Source organism: Carlito syrichta, unplaced genomic scaffold (assembly GCF_000164805.1).
Source record: "Carlito syrichta isolate Samal-C Ts95f unplaced genomic scaffold, Tarsius_syrichta-2.0.1 Scaffold309649, whole genome shotgun sequence".
NCBI classification, from domain to species: domain Eukaryota; kingdom Metazoa; phylum Chordata; class Mammalia; order Primates; family Tarsiidae; genus Carlito; species Carlito syrichta.
In genome coordinates this window covers 153274-173778 of record NW_007253745.1, presented here as the reverse complement: position 1 = coordinate 173778, position 20505 = coordinate 153274, and the positions used below count along the sequence as shown (strand labels likewise).

General features: G+C 42.6%; 2 protein-coding genes and 1 pseudogene across 2 annotated transcripts in view; 2 read left to right on the top strand and 1 right to left on the bottom strand.

Annotated features, from left to right (window-relative positions):
- Positions 1–822: 822 nt before the first annotated feature.
- Positions 823–11036, top strand: SRP9 (signal recognition particle 9). The gene is made up of 3 exons (XM_008067506.1): positions 823–991; positions 3728–3796; positions 9811–11036. The coding sequence occupies exons 1-3, from the start codon at positions 920–922 to the stop codon at positions 9928–9930; spliced, it is 261 nt and encodes an 86-aa protein (XP_008065697.1). The 5' UTR covers positions 823–919; the 3' UTR covers positions 9931–11036.
- EPHX1 (epoxide hydrolase 1) overlaps positions 841–20505 on the top strand; it is a 69055-nt gene continuing 49390 nt past the window's right edge. The window contains exons 1-2 of the mRNA XM_021717319.1: positions 841–991; positions 3728–3796. The gene's annotated coding sequence lies outside the window, so the exon portion shown is untranslated. The remainder of the gene's footprint in view (positions 992–3727; positions 3797–20505) is intronic.
- LOC110596495 lies at positions 11522–12077 on the bottom strand (annotated as a pseudogene).

The following is a 20505-nucleotide window of genomic DNA, read 5'->3' as shown; positions in this document are numbered from 1 at the left end:
GGGTTAGGGGTGGGTGTGAGGGAACTGAATATAAAGAAGCATGGGGGAAATTTTGGAGATAAAAAATGTTCAATATCTTGATTGTGGTATTAGGTATGTGAATATATACCTTTACTAAAATGTATTAAACTGCATGCTTAAAATCGGTGCTTTATTGTGTATAAAATATACCTCAATAAGCCTGATTAAAGAAAAATACCCTTCGATGTCGCTCATTGCCTGGAGAACAAAGTTCAAACTTCTTATTTTGGCATAAGTGATTACACGGCTCCTTCCCTACCCCCTCATCCCCTGAACACAGTCATATTAAATACCCTGCAGACCTAAAATGGGCCTAGGTGTCCTGCCCCTCCTTGCCCACCTGTTTAGCTTACGTCACCTCTATGAGCTGGCTCCTACTCCACAAGTAATCATTCCTCCTTTGTGCCCCCACTGACTTGACATAAATTAGGGGCAGGATTCACTAAATCGTCCAGGTTGGTCTCGAACCCCTGGGTTGTGAGAGTGAAGGCTGGACCTGGCTGCCTCTTTTTTTGCAACTCTTTTTTTGCGCCTATCACCGAGCCATATCATAGTGGAAGGCACCTGCGTTCCGGCCCAGAGGCTGGCGAAACAGGCGCTGTACCTCCAATCCTAGAGGCGGCGCTGTGGCACCCGCCATCGGTCGCCCCGCTCTCGGCTTCTCTGGGCCAGGTCCCAGCGCCACACGCCCGAGGCTCTGTCTCCGCTGTGCAACATCCCTCCTTCCTATTGGGCAAGCGTGGTCGGGATTGTCCAATAAGGTGAGGCGTTGATGCGGAGAAGCGCCACCATCTTAGTGCTGCTGGGAGCCCTGCAACGGTCGGTGGTCGCCGGAGGTAGCTAGAAGGAGAACCGAGTCTCGCCGCCTTGCGTCGTTCCTTTTCCACCCCGAGCGACGATGCCGCAGTACCAGGCCTGGGAGGAGTTCAGCCGCGCGGCCGAGAAGCTCTACCTCGCCGACCCTATGAAGGTAAGTCGCAGGCGGGGCTGCGGCGTCGGTCCCCAGCCCCAGGACAGGATGTCATCCCGCCGTCCGCACGGCCCCCGGAGCTTCCCCAGCGCTCCCGGGAGGTGCTAGGATTGAGCCGAAACAGACTCGGCCAAGTCTTGTTCCTGCCGTTTGCTGCTTCTCGTCCCTGCTCCGGCGGCCCAGTGAGGCCTTGAAGCTGCCGAGGCAGGGTCTTTGCAGCCGTAAAAACAGCAGTGCCTTCGGCCACCAGCCCAGTTCTGACCTTCCCTTTGTCTTAGGCCGCTTTACGTCTCCGAGGCCAGGACTCCGCCCCCTGCCGCTTCGGCTTCCGGCCCCTCGGTGGCCTTGGTTTCCTTTTCGTCTGTCGCCATGGTGGAAGGGCCGGGCGCGGTGGCTCAAGTTTGTAATCCCAGCACTTTGGACGTCGAGATGAGGGGGTTGCCGGAGCCCGGGGGTTCGAGACTAGCCTGGGCAACGGGGCGAGACCTCGCCTCTACCATAAATCCCAAAATAAGGCGAGCGTGGTAGGCGCGCCTAGTTCCAGCTACCTGGAAGGCTGAGGCGGAAGGATCGCCGGAGCCCCGCAGGTCGAGGCTGGGGTGGCCGGGAGGGGCCGCTGCCCTCCAGCCTGGGTGACGGAGTGAGATTCCAACCCCCCCCCAAAAAAGAAAGAAAGAAAAATGCACTTATTTGTAAGTGGCAACAATTCTACGGGGCTCATAGATCCCTGAAATACATCCATAGCCCCCGCAAAAAGTTACAGGAAGTGGATGCGGGAGGTTAGCTCATTTTTAAAAATGAAAGAAGTGCAAGCGATGCGAGTTTAGCTTCGGGTCTTTTTTTTTTCCCCGAGTCTCACTCCGTCGCCCAGACCTGCTGGGGTCCGGCGATCCTTCCGCCTCAGCCTTCCAAGTAGCCGGAACTACAGGCCCGCGCTAACACACCCGGCTAGTTTTTGATTTATTGTAGAGACTAGGTCTCGCCAAGTTGCCCGGGCGGGTCTCGAACCCGGGCTCCCCAATTGCTGGGATTACAGGCTGAGCCATGGAACCCGGCCAGCTTCGGATCTTGATTCTTCCTCCTCACTTGAGTTTTGCTTGTTTTCTTGTCATGTCTAAAAGTTATCTGAAGCGTCTCCTTGTTAATTTAAAGTTCTGCTTCTTTTTAGAGCACAGCGTTTTTGAAGGGATTTTATGCTGGACACCCCAGTTCTGGTTATGTATGATGTCCTTGTGTTTTCTGTCTATTGTAAACCAGTCATCTTCTTTGTACTCCATTCTTTCCCCACTCACATGTGACTGAATCCCAAGTCAAATTATATTAGGTTCTGTGGGAGAGAAAAGGTAAGAATCGGCCTAACTCTTAAGAAACTGGCATTATTGGAGGGTATTAAAGATACACTGTGTTGTGACTGGGCATGGAGGCAAGAGAAGTGTCTGAGCCCAAGGGTTTGAGACCAGTCTAGGCATCTTGGCAAGACCTCTTCTCTACAGTAAGTTTAAAAAATTATCTTGAGTTTGGTTGTGTGTACCTGTAGTTCCGGATACTTGGAAAGCTGAGGTGGAAAGATGACCTGAGCCCAGCAGGTCGAGGCTTTGGTAGCTGTGAGCATGCCATTGCACTCCAGCCTGGGTGACAGAGTGGGACTTTGACCTCCCCCCCAAAAAAAGATACAATAACTGTTGTAAATATACCGCTCAGAAAAGAAAGAAAATTAGACACAGTTAATAAGTCTCAGAAAACGAGGCTCGATGTTTACTACTTTTAATGATGCATAGTAATACAAATTATGTTTTAAATGTGTGCAGTGGGCTGGTAACCTGTTAATGCCAATGCTTATTACTTTAAACTTTGCAGCAAGATACTGATTATGACTAAAAATGGTATCAGACTCACAGACCTGGATCAGTAACAGAAAGCTCTAAGGCTTTTAATTCTGTTCTTTACAATAGAATGATATGATTGCCAGATGCTGGTGGCTCATGCCCATAATCCCAGCACGTTGGGAGGCTGAGGTAAGAGGAATTCCTGAACCCAAGGGTCTGAGACCATCTTGGGCACCTTGGTGAGACCACATCTCTACAGTTTAAAAAAAAAAAAATTGCCAGGCATGGTGGTGCGTGCCCGTTCCAGCTACTTGGAAGGCTGAGGCAGAAGGATTGCCTGAGCCAGCAAGTTGAAGCTGTGATGGTCATGACTCCAGCCAGGGCAACACTCAATTAAATAAATGATAAAAAATGATGACATAAATTGGGTATTTTTATTTCATTTTATTTTATTTATTTATTTTTTGAGTTCGAGTTTCACTCTGTCACCCAGACTGGAGTGCAGTGGCACGCTCCTGGCCACCGCAACCTCGACCTAGTGGTCTCTGGCGATCCTTCCACCTCAGCCTTCCAAGTAGCTGGAACTACAGGAGCACGCTATCACGCCCGGCTAATTTTTTGATTTGTTGTAGAGATGAGGTCTCAACAAGTTGCCCAGGCAGGTCTCGAACCAAGGGCTCAGGCAATCTACTCACCTCAGCCTCCCAAAGCCCGGGATTACGGGCTGAGCCACCGAACCCGACTTGTTTTGTTTTTTTAACTTCATTTCAATTGATAAGTTTACAGTAAAGGTGCCTTTAGATGTTTTTGAGTGTTCTAAAGGGATCCTTTTTAGCCCACCTGATAACTAAATTATTTATGAGCAATGTCATCTGTCTTCACTGTTTCTCAATATATATTTTTATTTCAGGTACGTGTGGTTCTCAAATATAGGCATTCTGATGGGAGTTTGTGTATTAAAGTAACAGATGATGCAGTTGTAAGTATATATTTTTACTTGTTGCATACTTGAAGATTTGTTTGAAATTATTTACTTAGAATTTTTGCAGAGTACCCCTTTAGGATATTTTTTTTTAGTTTAATTACAAAATGAAGCTTTTTCTAGAAGCTACTTTTATGGACTCTCAGGAAATAATTGAACCTGCTTCATTAATGCAGGAGTCAAGTGTAGTTTAATAATTTCTCTCTTCACACCTTAAGATCTCTACATCCCTCAAGCAAGAGGGATGTAGAGACCAAAACCGTATATAAAGAAGTAAGTTTCCTGTTTATGTGAAAAGTAAATGACACAAGTTATAGGCTCTTTTGTTGTCTCTCTCTCCTGCCCTTGATCTGTTCACTCTTGTCACATCCTATTCCTTCCTTCACCTCAAGTCTGCCATCTGGTTTCTACACGGAATATTCCACTGACACTGTGCTTGGTGTGAGCACATCAGCCTCTTTGTTTTCAAGCCCAGTGATCTCATCAGCTCATATCTTATGTGACCTCGCTGCTTTTGATACCAAAACCACTTTTTCGTGGAAATGATCATTTTGGCACTTGTGGCTCCATTTTTTCTTAGCTTTCTTGTTTTTTGTTTCTGTTGTTTCATTCTTCTTTACTAATTACTTCTTTGATGTGCTTGCATAAATAATTGTTTTCCCAGGATTCTGTCCTTGATTGTCTTTTCACACACTTCTCGAGACTTTCCATGTCTACATCTGTTTGCATATTTGCATGTTTAGCTCATGTTTTTTTTTTTCCTGACTTCCTTACTAACTTTAAGTTGAGCATCCTTACTTTACATACCTCTCACAGCCTGTCCAGAGTGGAGCTTATCATCTTTTCTAAAACGAGCTCCTTCTCTTTTTACCTTCAATTGCTCTGTCATCCACCTGGTTGGAAATGTGGGGATGGTGTTTGACTCCTTCCTTCCTCTCATCCTCACGTCCCCTTTAATTGATACCCTACTGTGAATACATACGCTTTGCTAGGCATTTGGAATTACTGTTTCAAGCTCCTTCATCTCATTTTTTGTGGTGAACTCTGATGTCTTCACTGTTACTCTCTTTTTTTTTTTTTCTTTGAATTGGAGTCTCCATCGCCCAGTGGCACACTCCCTGCCACCCTGGCATCGACTTGTTGGGCTCAGGTGACCCTTCCGCCTCAGCCTTCCAAATAGCCATAACAGGCATGTGCTACCACGCCTGGCTAAGTTTTGGTTTATTGTAGAGGTGAGGTCTCACCATGTTGCCCAGGTTGGTCTCGAACTCACGGGCTCAGGCAAAGTGCTGGGATTGCAGGCTGGAGCCTTCCACACCCGGCCCACTGTTCCTCTCTTAAGTTTAGGATCACACACTTGCCTGGACTATCAGAATAGTCTCCTAACTATTTTCCTGCTTTCAGTTCAGCCTGTACTGCTGCCAGAGTGGGTTTTTTTTTTCTTTTGTGTCAGTCTCACTGTCACCCAGGCTGGAGTACAGTGGCCTGATCGTGGTTCACTGTAGCCTCCCAACTCCTGGGTTCAAGTGATCCTCCTGCCTCATCCTCCCAAGTAGCTGGGACTACAGGCACACACCACCATACCAAGCTAAGAGATTTACGTTTTTTAAGAGACATGGTCTCTTGCTGTGTTTTCCAGGCTAGTCTCCAATTCCCTGGCCTCAGGTGATCCTCCTGCACTAGCCTCCCAAGTCACTGGGATTACAGGCATGAACCACCATGTCTGGCCCACAGTGATTTTTTAAAATGCAGATTTGATTGTTACCCTCTTGCTTAAACACCTTTAACCTCCACCTTCACATCCCCTCTAATCTTGTCTTTTCTGCATTAAGAACTACATTAATATGCTGTGCTGTGTAAGTCCTCTGTGGCTTTTGTACATTTTTTTCCCTCCTTGGCAATATTGAATACCACCCCACCCCAGTGTGGCAAGACTGCTGCTTTTCTTTTCTTTTTTCTTTTTTTTTTTGAGTTGGAGTCTCACTCTGTCCCCCAGACTGGAGTGCAGTGGCCGCTCCCGGCCATCACAGCCTCGACCTGCTGGGCTCCGGTGATCCTTCTGCCTCAGCCTTCCGAGTAGCTGGAATTACAGGCGTGCACTACCATACCCGGCTAATTTTTTGATTTTATTGTAGAGATGAGGTCTCGCTTGCCCACGCAGGTCTCGAACCCGCGGGCTCAGGCAATCCACTCACCTCAGCCTCCCAAAGGCGTGGGATTACAGGCTGAGCCACTGAGCCTGGCTTGCTGCTTTTCTTTCGGACTCTTTTTGTGCTGTATCACAATTCCTTTATCACATTTATCTTTCAGTCGGGGTCTCACTCTCACCCAGGCAGGAGTGCAGTGACATGATCATGGCTCAGTGCAGCCTCATTATCCTGGGCTCAGATGTCCTTCCTCCTCAACCTGCTGAGTAGCTGGGACTACAGGCATGTGCCACCATGCCCAGCTAATTTTTTGATTTTTTTGTTGAGATGAGGTCTCACTGTGTTGCCTAGACTGGTCTTGAACTCCTAGGCTCAAGCAGTCTTCCTGCCTCAGCCTCCCAAAGTGCTGGGATTATAGGTGTGAGGCTCCACACCCAGCCGACATTTACAATAGATTGAGTTTAAGACAATAGAGATAGATTGATCATATTCTTACCTGTATTTCTAGTACCTACTGTAATGTCTTGACTCAGAGGGTACTCTAAACATAGTAAATATAGATTAGTTCTTTTAACCCTTTGCACTTAGAGACATCATGTGAATCACCTGCCAGCAGCAGGACTGCACTTTTTAATGAAAGAATGAAAAACAAATCATTTCATATGAAATAGTGTAGTGTTGGAAGAATTATTTTATTGTAATGATACTTGGCTTATTATGAAATATTGAACACTGAGGAACTTATAACCAAAAGGATCAACATTTTATATCTTATAATTTTCTAATGTGTGATATCATGTGAAACAGACACCAACATGCATTGCAGGTTCATTGACACATGTTGTGCAGTAGTAATTTGATGTCTTCTACCTGACTTTTTTCTTTTTGAGAAGACAATGCAGTCTCGTTTTCTTCCTCCTGCATCAATAATATGTAATGTATTGTCCAGTCTGTGCACCACTGTGAAAGCACTTCATACATTCTCTTTCTGTGTAATGTCAGCTGTTTTTTGTTGTTGTTGTTGTTGTTTTTTGAGTTGGAGTCTCACTCTATCACCCACATTGGAGCGCAGTGGCCGCTCCTGGCCACCGCAGCCTCAACCTGCTGGGCTCCGGCGATCCTTCCGCCTCAGCCTTCCAAGTAGCTGGAACTACAGGCACGCGCTACCACGCCCGGCTCATTTTTGATTTATTGTAGAGATGAGCTCTCCCCAAGTTCCCCAGGCAGGTCTGGAACCTGTGGGCTCAGGCAATCCACTCACCTCAGCCTCCCAGAGTTGCAGGATTACAGGCTGAGCCACCGAGCCCAGCTTGGTATTTTTTTTAAATGTATATCTCAGTATGTATTTCATCTCTTTGTTTTTTCATGCAATTTGAATGGAAAACTTGAAGAAAACATACATTTTTGAAAAATTTGCACTGGCATAAGTTTATCCTGTATAATCACCAGCAGTCTCTTTACGTCCCCTGAGAGGGGACATCCAAATGGTTTGCTAGATTTACATTGTTTCCTTTGAGGGACATCCTAGTGTAAAGGGTTACAGTTTATAATGTGATTTTAAAAATCAATTTTTGTCTTTGGTCATATACTATATTTGTATTCAGGGTTCCACTGTGAGATTTCATGAAGTCATACCTTTTCATGATTACTGTGTCTTAGAACCAATGGAATTTGGTAAAGTAACTGAGCATGTGAAAAAGGAAGAGTAAATTGAGGTATAGCATGCTAGACATAGATTCAAGAGATTTGAATTCTAGCTTAGCAGTTTACTAGCACTTTGGCCTTTTCCTCATCTGTTAAGTGCCATTGTGATAGTCTACTTACCTAACTGGGTTGTGGAAAGAGAACAAAATGTGTGAAACTACCTAAAATTAGTGCTTGCTACTGGTAGATTAAATAAACGAATTCCTGAATCTTGAGCATTCTACATTGAGAAAATTTTTAATTGTGATGATCACAGAGTGGTTAGGTATACTTGCCAAAGAGAAGTCCATATGCCTTGTTTTAAAAATAGGAAGGTAGCCGGGCCTCAGTGGCTCAGCCTGTAATCCCGCGCTTTGGGAGGCTGAGGTGAAAGGTGAGTGGATAGCCTGAGCCCACAGGTTCGAGACCCACCTGGGCAACTTGGCGAAACCTCATCTCTACAATACATCAAAAAATTAGCCAGGCGTGGTAGCGCGCGCCTGTAGTTCCAGCTACTTGGAAGGCTGAGGCGGAAAGATCGCTGGAGCCCAGTAGGTCGAGGCTGGAGTGGCCGAGAGCGGCCACTACACTCCAGTCTGGGTGACAGAGTGAGACTCCAACTCAAAAAAAAAAAAAATAGGAAATGCAGAATTAATTTGAATAGAAAAGGCTTTGTCTCCAGTTGATGGCTTTTTACTCTGGTTATGATTAAACATAGTTAAGGATGCATGTTAAGCAGTATCAGAAAGAACTTTATTTAACACTGCTGAGTGCTGTGACAAGATCTAAATATGAAAAATGCTTTTTGTTTTGTTTCTTAAAACTGCTGAGAATACATTTCTGTCTAGAAGAGACTAAAGATGCAATTATATCATCCTCCTAAATAGGAGATGTGTTAATAAACCACAACAGTAAAATTCTATTTTCTGATGACTCCTTTAAAGAAAAGCTTCCCTCATTCATTTTAGTAGCTATTAATTCCTTCAGAAAACTCCGTCTTAGACTGCATAAATTATTATCACCATGTAACTGACTTTTTATAATTCCATATGTGAGTCATTTTTTTCTAATCTTATAACTGATTTATAACTTTTTTTTTTTAATTATTCTTTGGTTTATAATTTTGTCTTGTATGGACCTGCAATCTTTTTTGTCAGATTCTGTAGTGAGAAGGTATGTACATTTTCCTGGAGCACATATGCTAAAATTTGAATGGCAAAGATTAGTATAGCCTTTTTTAAGAGTGCACAATTTTGTACAGTGTGTGGATGAACTTTGGTTTTGTTTTTGGTTTTTTGGTTTTTTTTTTTTTTAGTTGGAGTCTCACTGTTGCCCAGGCTGGAATGCAGTGGCATGCTCATGGCCACTGCAGCCTCATCCTGCTGGGCTCAGGCAATCCTTCCACCTCAGCCTTTAAGTAGCCAGAACTACAGGCAAAAGCCACCATGCCCGGCTAATTTTTTATTTATTGTAGAGATCCTCTCATCTTGGCTTCCCAAAGTGCTGGGATCATAGGTGTGAGCCACCACGCCCAGCCCCATTGTTTAAAACTCACGTGAACCTTTAAGATGAGCTAAAGAGAAATGAACCTACCTATATTACAAAATGAGAAAAAGGGCTGCCAGCTTAAAGTTGTATTTTTGAAGATTCTACAACAGATGGTAATAGACACCTTTAGAAGATCAAGATTAGACAGATTTATTTGGTTTGGTTTCTGTGTTGACCAACTAGCACACACAATTCTAGATTTAAAAAAACAATAACTATCATCAGACATTCCAATTCCACCAACAAAGGGATCCTAAGATTTCTATGCTTTTTTCTGGCATAATTCAGTTACTTACGGTTGGATTCCAGTGAGAAAATATCTAATTCTAAGCCTTGCATTCTAATCAGACCACAGCAGGATTTAACATTGTACTTAACTGGTCATTATTGAGAAGCTTCTGATAGATTTCATTTAATTTTTCATCCACAGAGGTAGCATTTTAAGTACTATACATTAAGGAATGTAATTACTGGAGACTTGGAAACTTTTGAGTGCAGTTTCCTTAGTGTAACGTCCAGAGAATAGAGCAAAACAGTGGTAGGAAGACTCAAATTTTTACCCAGTTATATGTTTTCTACATTGTCAGTACCTAGTTTTGCATAGTTAATGTGTACTTTTCAAATTTCTGACAGTGTTTGGTGTATAAAACAGACCAAGCTCAAGATGTAAAGAAGATTGAGAAATTCCACAGTCAACTAATGCGACTTATGGTAGCCAAGGAGGCCCGCAATGTCACCGTGGAAGCAGAGTGAATGGTTTGAAATGAAGACTCTGTTGTGTTCTTAGGGATTGAATATCTTTTGAATTAGAGAAAGTGTTGGGACAGAAAATACTTTATGTAACTTAGTGGGCTGTTCAAAAGTCTAGAGATAATTCTTTGTACTTTCTTTTAACTGTTTACTTTGTAGAGCTAGGAATGTAAAGGCTTTAAGTTAGAACACCTTTATTTTTAAAAATTGAACAAGAAATGTAGCCAGCTTGGAAACTTTTTGCAGATCATTTGATGTTGGGTAAAATATATAACTGTCTGGCGAATTTGTATCAGTAATTTGAAAATGAGATGAAAAGCCAGTTCTTCCTTAAATTTAGTTCATTTGCCTTTAAAATAAAATTAAATGTAACCATTTCTTTGGAGTGATATATTTCTTTTGAGACATATAATTTGTGCTGTTGATGACCAAAAATACAAAATATGGTAAATGGAATTAACTTTGTGCCGTATTATGCATAGTTATACTGTATACCTAATTATGTAAAGTAGCATAGTCTGGATTATATCTACAAGTAACTGAATAACAAGTATGCTTTACCTTAAACTTTCCAGCTTTAAACTATCTTTTAATGTAAGGGATTTGTAGTATCAGCTTGTTGAGCAGTGACTTTGAATCTGGTTTTCATTAAAACAGAAACAGCAGCAGTTACTTGAATGCATGAGGAGAATGATGATCACTATAATGAACTGAAACCACCATATTACAGAAATATTTACTACCTGTTTCCCATCTGTGGTTTCTCAGAAGGGCTAAGGATTATAAAACTGTCAGATCTTTGCATACGTCCTTGCCCATTTTCTCTCTACTTAACCAAGGTGTTAGGCATGACATCACAGTGATCTGTTGTTTTCCAATAAACCACAAGTATGGTATTATTTGATGTTTATTTTATATCTGTGACCTGAATTTTACCACCTAAATGTAATGTTCATATGTTGATTCCTAAAGAGTGAAATGAAGGCACTAAAAATATTTTTTTAGAAATTTGTCATGTTGAGCAACATTTTAGCGTGGTAAGTTCCATTAACCATATGAATTTTGGCATGTTTCAGAGAGGTCAGTAAATAAAATACTACATAAATATATGCTGTTTCTGTTGAAGTTTTTGACTTATCCAAAATTATTGATTTCTTGACTGGGATATATTGTATGCATTCGGTCTAAAGTGAGCCTAGTGATCTTGAAAGCACGTTTTTTGTTATTTTTATTAGTACTTTTTATTACATAACTTTCTGAGCTGTTACTAGCTAGATTGGTTTCTTGAATTAGAAAAGTAACATCAAATACTGTAGGGTTGTTTTGATTCCTTCCCTCAAAACTAATGAGATCACTGGGATTGGGAACAGGGAGGTTTGACCTTTTTTTTTTTTTTTTTTTTTTTTGAGTTGGAGTCTCACTCTGTCACTCAGACTGGAGTGCAGTGGCCATTCCCTGCCACCACAGCCTCGGCCTGCTGGGCTCCAGCAATCCTTCCGCCTCAGCCTTCCAAGTAGCTGGAACTACAGGCGCGTGCTACCAAGCCCGGCTAGTGACATTTTTTTCTTTCTAATGTACATCATCTTTTTTTTTTTGCTACAATCCAACTGGACTTTATTTGACACAGAATACAATAAGGCTGCAGGAAAAGCAAACTGAAAAGACAAAGCGGAAAAGACACAGTTTTATCTATTTTATAATTAAGTTACAGGAGGGCAAGTCATTAAGTAACAAAACAGTTAAGCTTGATGGAAGAATCCTTTTTTCTAGTGCCCATACTTTTGGAATTCCCACTCTCTGTTGTCCAGTGGACACACCTGTCATGTTTTGAGTCAACGAGAGATGCAGTGGACGTGAAAAGCATGGTTACAGACTCCCCATGCAACAGTACACTCTTCTGAAGTAGCAGATGCCTGGTTAGCTTGTCATTCTATACAAAGATCCATAATGTGGTTCTTGCAGATGGCACAGTCATCAACTATAACATCCCAGGCCCAGAGGACTACTGCACTCCACTTTTTTACTTCAAAGCGCTTCTTGCCCGCGCCGCCGTTGGTGCCGCTCGGGGTATCCACATCCTTCGCTGCCGCCATTTTGGAAACACACCTACATCTTTTTGAACACCATAGAGATGATCTGCGAAGGAGGGACTGGTATCTGAGTTCTTTGATTCCTTATGATTCACAGCAGAGTGGTTAAGAGCAGAAGTTGCAGGTCAGGCTGCTTGGATTTTCGTCTTGGCTCCGGTATTTCCTGACTTTGTGGTCTTAGACAAGATACTGCTCCCAGCCTTCATTTTCGTCTTTTGAAATTGGGCTTGCAATAGTACTTTCCCCATAGGACTGTTAGAAGGGTTAAGCATTGGCCAGGCTCGGTGGGCTCAGCCGGTAATCCCACCACTTTCGGAGGTCGAGACTAGTGGATTGCCTAATGCCGCAGGTTTGAGACCAGGCCGGGCGACCTGGCAAGATCTTGTCTCTATAATAAAAAATAAACAAAATTAGCCAGGCACAGTAGCGTGCATGCCTGTAGTTTCAGCTACTTGGAAGGCTGAGGTGGAAAGATCACCGGAGCCCAGCAGGGTCAACACTGGGGTGGCCATGAACGTGCCACTGCACTCCAGCCTGGGCGACGGAGTGAGACTCCAACTCAAAAAAGGATTAAGCAGCATGAACAATTTTAAGCTTTTAGCATAGCGCTTGGAACATAGTAAAGCTTACTAAATTGTAGCTATTTTTATTACTATTATTGTTATGATTACCATCTTTCAGGCAAAGGTTATATGAATAACCAGCTTATAATAGGTTTTCTCATAATTTTAAAGGAATTATTATTTATAGGTAATGTCTGTTTTTTTTTTTTTTTTTGAGTTGGAGTCTCACTCTGTCGCCCAGACTGGAGTGCAGTGGCCGCTCCCGGCCACCGCAGCCTCGGCCTGCTGGGCGCAATCCTTCCACCTCAGCCTTCCGAGTAACCGAAATTACAGGCGCACGCTACCACGCCCGGCTGATTTTTTGATTTATTGTAGAGATGAGGTCTCGCCAAATTGCCCAGGCGGGTCTCGAACCCGCGGGCTCAGGCAATCCACTCACCTCAGCCTCTCAAAGGCGTGGAATTACAGGCTGAGCCACCAAGGCCGGCTATGTGTGTCTTTTCTGCTGAGCAGTGCCTGTTATTAAATGCCATTTTTGGTAGCTGGAAGGCAAAACAAAGTTGCATCTGTGGAGAGTATACTTACTGTACTTGTGTCAGGGGAAACAGAAATCCTTAAGTCTAAAACTTGGGTTTATTTGTGTCTGTACAAAATAAGAGAACTAGTTGATGATTAAAAATATTGAATCTCTTTCAGACCATATACTTAGTAAAACCTCAGTAGTATATTCTGAATATTGTAGTGCCACATATACCCTGAGTATTTTATCAGGAAGTAATTCTGAGTGCCATAATCACACTTTTTATAGATTGATTTTTAGCAAACTATTTTGTGATACATTTAATTAAATGTTGTCTCTAAGGTAGTCCAAGCAGTCACTGTAGTAATTGAGATTCTTGGTATCGTTAGCAGCTCAGATAATTTGATTTTGTTCTTTGCTTGCAGAGACCCACTCTTAGAGCACAGAGTCCATTAAACTTTGTTGTTAGGCTACATATGTTCTCTTATGAAGGGTTGGCTTCTGCCTTCCAGGGATTACCTAGCCTGCCGATTTATCTTAAAAATATAAAATCTTCTAGTCATAGCAAGTCATTGATTAGAGACATGTTAGCAGCATTCTATAGTTGGTATCTTCTGTTACTCTTAGAAAAATCTGACATGGATAACTATATTATGGTAATAGTCTTGAAAGTATTTATAAAACGAATTTAAAGTAAGTGAAATGTGAAAGAAATTAATGGCCCAAGAGCAATAATAGGTTTTACCCTTCTGTTGTCTAAAAAATGAAAAAGAAAACAAAATTCCTATTTAATGTTTATTGCACCCCTATTGTTTACCTCTTTAAATTCCCTGTAGCACTAATGGCAATGTTAATAGTGGGAACACTGACAAAAGTGACACCAAAAAGTTGTTGTATTTCTGGGTTCACCTCTAAGCTACACATGCATATGGATCTGATCATATTCAGCATGCCAAAGACTTTGAGAACTGGACTAACAGATACGCCAACATCCAGATCCTATACTGGCAACTTGGAGATGTTCACATGGATGAGTCCAAATAGCACTGTAAAAGTTTTGAAAGTTGAACTGACATTGGAATCACAGCCCACAGAAGGCAGATTGGGACTTGATGCCTGAACCTAATCAGAATGCCAATGAATCAAACTAAAACAGTATTTTCCATAGGACTTAAGTAAGAGTCAAAGTTTAATAACAATGTTTAAAATGTCAAGGATACAATACAAAATTACTGGGCATACATACTAGGAAACAGAAAAATATCAACTTTCATGGGAGAAGACACTCATCTTTCTCCCCTCGCAAAAAAAAAAAAAAAAAAACACTCAACAGATCCCAGCACTGAGATGTAAATGTTAGAATCACCTGACAGAGACATTTAAACAGTTATAAAAGTGCTCCAGCAAGGAATCATGAACACTCTTGAAACTGATGAGGAAAAAAATCTCAGCAAAAAAATAGAAGATGTAAAAAAATAATCAAATGGAAGTTTTAGAACTTAAAAATACAATAGCAAAAGTTAAAAATTCACTAATAATCTCTAGATTATAGAACCGAGGAAAGAGTCAGTGACTTGAAGATAAACCAATAGAATTTAATCTGAAAAACAAAGATTAGGGGAAAAAAACCATGGACAGAGCTTCGGAAACCTATGGGACAATAATTAAAATATCTAACATTGGTGCTATCAGAGTTCCAGAATGAAGAAAGTGTGGTGCTGAAAAAGAATTGAAAATCATACATTGCTTAATGACAATACATTCTGAGAAATCATCATTAGGCGATTTTGTTGTGTGAACATCATAGAGTATACTCACTCAAGTCTAGATGGTATAGCCTACTACACACCTGGGCAATATGATATAACTACTGCTCCTAGGCTACAAACCTGGATAGCATTTTACTGTACTAAGTACTGTAGACAGTTGTAACAATGGTATTTGTGTATCTAAAAAAAGTTACAGTAAAAATACTAGGCCAGGTGTGATGACTCATGCCTGTAATCCCAGCACTTTGGAAGGCTGAGGTGGGCGGGTTGCTTGAGCCCAGGAGTTCAAGACTAGCCTGGGCAACATAGCGAGAGTCCACGTCTTTGAAAAATAAAAAAGCAAGATGTGGTGGTGTGTGCCTGCAGTCCCAGCTACTGGGAAGGTTAAGGCAGAAGGGTCGTCTGAGTCTAGAAGGTCAAGGCTGCGGTGAGCTGTGATTGTGCCACTGCATTCCAGCCTAGGTGACAAAAAAGATGGTAATTTTATGGGACCACCATCATATATGCAGCCCGTCATTTGAAACATTGTTATGTGGCACATGACTATTGGTTACAAAATTCTCAAATTTTGTGAAAAACCTAGATTTAAGAAGCTCAAATCTTATTTTCATAAGGAAAACTGGAATATTCAGGAATGAATGAAGCTTAACAAATGATAATTTTCTGGGTTAAAAGAACAGACTCTCTTCATTAATATCAGGCAAAATAGACTTCAGAGCAAAGAAAATTTCCAGGGACAAAGAGGACCAAATATGCTGATAAGAGGGTCAATTCATAAGAAGACATAATCCTAAATGTAATCGCACATCAACAGAGCTTCAAAAAGAAGAAACAGAAAAATCCACAATTACAGTTGAAACTGCAATGCAATTCTGAAACTATAAAATTAGTCTGGAGTTAACAGACATCACAGGTTAAGGGCAAAGTCTTCCATGGAGCTCCCTCACTTCAGATACAAGCTACAAGCTCTGGTGTTCCCAGGCCATCCACACTTCTGGCCAACTGGCTGCACATTTGAGTGTTCTCACTACCCCTCAGGTTCAATAATTCACTAGATCGACTCATAGAACTTGGGAAATCACTGCACTTATTGTTATAGTTTTGTATTATAAAACATACAAATCAGGAACAGCCAGAGACATTGGTCTTGGAGGATCCCAAAATGTAAAGCTGTATCTTAGGACAAACCACCCTCCCAACAAGTTCATGTATGATTACCAACCAGGGAAGTTCACACAAGGTTCAGGTATTTAGAGTTTTTATTGGGATGTCATTGTGTAAGAACGTTTGAAGCATTGGCCATGTGATTGGAGTCAATGTCCATCCCCACTCTCTTCCCAGAGGATGGGCTGATATCACTTGGCTCAAAGGACCAACTCTCTAGTCACATGGTTAGTCCTTCTGGCATGGCCAGCCCCTATCCTGAAACATTTCATTACACTAAACTCAGGTATGGGCCAGGTGGCCCACCATGAGTGAAAAAGGCACTTCTGTCAATCAGGAAATTCCAAAGATTTAGCAGTTACCTCCCAGGAATGAGGGACAAAGACCAGACAATTCTTTATTTTACAGTAAGTACCTCAAAGCTCCTCTTAGTGTTAGAACTAGTATATAGAAAATTAGCAAGGATGAATAAGAACTGAACAATTGGATAAAATTGACATTTATAGAATCCTCCATTCAACAGCAGAATACTCATTAAGTGTTCATGGAATAGTCACGTATGTCATACTGGAAACTAGCCAGTACAATAAGGCAAGACAAAGAAAGAGATGGCATCCATATTGGAAAGGAAGAACTGTCTGGATTTACAGCCAACTTGATTGTTTACAGAGAACCCCTAGGGCATCTACAAAAAGCTACTAAAACTAATGACTGAGTTTATCCAGGTTTCAGTTACAAGATTAATGTATACAATTTTCTTTCTTTTTTCTTTTTAGAGAGAGAGATGGGTTTTGTTTTAGAGATGGAGTCTTGCTATGTTGTCCAGGTCTTGAATTCCTGGGTTCAAGTGATATTCCTGCCTTAGCCTCCTGAGTTGCTGGGATTATAGATGCAAATCACCATGCTCAGCAATTTTATTTCTTTGTACTAGGAACAAACAATTGAACAACTGAAAGAGGACAAGTACATTTTAAAAGCTTATCAAAAGATATTCAAAACCTGTACACTGAAAACCACAAAACTTTGTTGAGAGAAATTAAGAAGACAAATAAGTGACATATCTTATCCATGGGTAAGAAAAACCAGTATTGTTAAGATACAGTTTCCCCAAAACTGATCTATAGATTCAATGCAATCTCAACTAAAATTCCAGTGGGTTTTTTTTATAGTAGATATTGGCATGCCAATTCTAAAATTCATATGGAAAAGTAAAGGACCCTGAATAGCTAAAACAACTTTGCAAAAGAAGAATTAAAGTTGAAGGACTAACACGACTTTCTTTCAAGTCTTATTATATAGCTCCAGTTATTCAAGACAGCATCAGCACATCAGTAGAAAAGAAGAGAGTCCAGAAACAGACCCACACACGTGAATAACTGATTTTTTTTTTTTTTTTTGAGTCGGAGTCTCACTCTCCCCCAGGCTGGAGTACAGTGGCACACTCATGGCCACCACAGCCTCAACCTGCTGGGCTTAGGCGATCTTTCCACCTCAGCCTTCCAGGTAGCTGGAACTACATGCACATGTGACCACGCCCAGCTAATTTTTCTTGATATACTATAGAGATGAGGTCTTACCCAGTTGCCCCAGCTGGTCTTTTTTTTTTTTTTTTTTTTTTGAGTCGGAATCTCACTCGGTCCCCAGACTGGAGTGCAGTGGCCGCTCCCGGCCACCGCAGCCTCGACCTGCTGGGCTCCGGTGATCCTTCAGCCTCGGCCTTCCAAGTAGCTGGAACTACAGGCGCGCGCTACCACACCCGTCTAATTTTTGATTTATTGTAGAGATGAGGTCTCGCCAAGTTGCCCAGGCGGATCTCGAACCCACGGGCTCAGGCAATCCACTCACCTCAGCCTCCCAAAGGCACGGGATTACAGGCTGAGTCACCAAGCCTGTCTCCCAGCTGGTCTTGAACCCCTGGACTCAGGCAATCCTCTCACCCCAGCCTCTCAAAGTGCTGGGATTATAGGCGTAAGCCACTGCACCCAACCAAATAACTGATTTTTAACAAAGTATGAAGTAGAGTTAATGAAGATAAGATAGCCTATTCAACAAATAGAGCTGGAAAAATTAGCTTATACATTTTTTTAAAAAGTGAACGTTGAGCCGGGCTTGGTGGCTCAGCCTGTAATCCCAGTGCTTTGGGAGGCGAGGTGAGTGGATTGCCTGAGCCCGTGGGTTTGAGACCTGCCTGGGCAACTTGGCGAGACCTCATCTCTACAATGAATCAAAAACTAGCCGGGCGTGGTAGTGCGCGCCTGTAATTCCGGCTACTCGGAAGGCTGAGGCGGAAGGATCGCCAGAGCCCAGCAGGTCGAGGCTGCGGGGGCCGGGAGCGGCCACTGCACTCCAGTCTGGGCGACAGAGTGAGACTCCAACTCAAAAAAAAAAAAAAAAAAAGTGAACATTGAACTCTACCTTATACTACATACAAAATTAAAAAGATGCATACATAGTTGTATACATATAACTTATACAACTGTACTTTTAAAATATTTGTATTTTATTGTATGCCAATTTTACCTCAATAAAGTTTTTTTTTTTAAGATACAAGATTTTACTTTGTCACCCAGGCTGGAGTGCCAGGGTGCAGTCATGGCTCACTGCAGCCTCAACCTCTTGGCCTCAAGAGATCCTCCTGCCTCAGCCTCCCAAGTAGCTGAGACTACAGGCACATGCCACCATGCCTGGCTAATTTTTTTTATTTTTTGTAGTGATGGAGGTCTCACTATATTGCCCAGGTTGGTGTCAAACTCCTGACCTCAAGCAATCCTCCTGCCTCAGCTTCCCAAGCCTCTGGGATTACAGGCATGAGGTGTCTGTCTTTTTAAAGAAAAAAGAGGGAAAGAGAACCTGCTGTGGAAACTGCAGCTACAGACAGCCTCCAGTTACCACACCTGTGAGATTTGCTGCAGCGATCACATGGAGACTATGCTTTTCTTGGGCTGCTCCCAGCCAGTCACTGAGCAAAGCAGGGGTGCTAGTGCTGGGACAGTCCTGTCCAGTGTGGTCTGGCCAAGACTCAGAGCTGCACGGCGGGTTCAGGCTCTTCCCACTCTTTTCTTCCTCTCCCCTCCCCATTGGCAAGTGTCAGAACTGCACTGTGATCTGAGATCCTCATTTACTCCTGTTCTTAATGCCTTTTCTTTCTTTCTTTTTTTTGAGTTGGAGTCTCACTCCATCGCCCAGGTTGGAGTACAGTGGCACGCTCATGGCCACCCCAACGTCCACCCGTTGGACTCGTGCTACCACGCCCAGCTAATTTTTTTATTTATTGTAGAGATGATGTCTCATGAAGTTGTCCAGGCTGGTCTTGAACCTGTGGGCTCAGACAGTCCTCTCACCTCAGTCTCCCAAAGTGCCAGGGCCTTTTCTTTAAGAGTTCTGGGGACCTTGGACTTCACCTCAGTGCCTCAGTTTCCTCAGATGTAAAATGGCAATAATAGTACTTATATCATAGAGTTGTTATGAGGATTGAATTCATACTGGTAAAGCACTTGAAACAGAGCCTGGCATATAGTAAATCTGTGTGTTTATCATTAAATATATTGCAAACATTTTCTCCCTTTCACTTGTATTTTATCTTTGCATATGGGTGCTGTTTTTAGTTCCTAGAAACTGATTAGTTTTATATTGCTGCCATAATGAATTATCACAAATTGTGTGGCTTAAAACAACACAAATTTTATTCATTAATGGGACCAGAAGTCGGAAATGAGTCCTACATGACTGAACTGAAGATACTGGCAGGGTTGGCTCCTTCTGGAAGCTCTAGGGAAGAATGTATCCTTGGCTTTCTCAGGCTGTCCTCCGTCCGTGGTTCAAAACTCCCTGTTACATCACCATTTCTACCCCTGCTTTTGTTGTCACATCACCCTCTTCCTCCTTTGACCCTCTTTTGCCTTCCTTTTTGAAGGAAGGACCCTCGTGATTACATTTAGCGCCCACCTAGATAACCCAGGATAATCTCCCCGTCTTAATCACATCTGCAGTTTCTCTTGCCCAATAACATTCATGGGTTCCAGGGATTAGGACGTGGCTATCTTGTGGGGAGGCATTATTCAGTCTGCCATAGATGCCTTTTGTTATACAGAAAGGATGTGTGGCAGAAGGTGTATGTGGTCAAATTTTGGTACAGTCCCTTGGACTCCACTAGTCTCTCCCTTTATCTTTCTAGCCTGACACCAGTTTTGACATTCATGCTCATGAGCTCAGAAATGTGCAGAAGCTAAAGCCTGTGAGGTCACCCTTGACTGCTGTGAGATGGGAGCTGGTATTCCCACTTTCTGATCCCTGAGTGAGCAGTTCTGAGACTCATCTTATAGAACTCCTCAGAAGATCCATCCCAGTCAGGCTCGGTGGCTCAGCCTGTAATCCCGCGCCTGTGGGAGGCTGAGGTGAGTGGATTGCCCGAGCCCGCGGGTTCGAGACCCGCCTGGGCAGCGAGACCTCATCTCTACAATAAATCAAAAAAT

Bases quoted from the DNA above. Each gene is read 5' to 3' on its own strand.
- SRP9 (XM_008067506.1), top strand. From the start codon at position 920: ATGCCGCAGTACCAGGCCTGGGAGGAGTTCAGCCGCGCGGCCGAGAAG. The intron at 992-3,727 runs GTAAGTCGCAGG...TTTTTATTTCAG, and splicing joins ACCTCGCCGACCCTATGAAG to GTACGTGTGGTTCTCAAATA. The intron at 3,797-9,810 runs GTAAGTATATAT...AATTTCTGACAG, and splicing joins AAGTAACAGATGATGCAGTT to TGTTTGGTGTATAAAACAGA.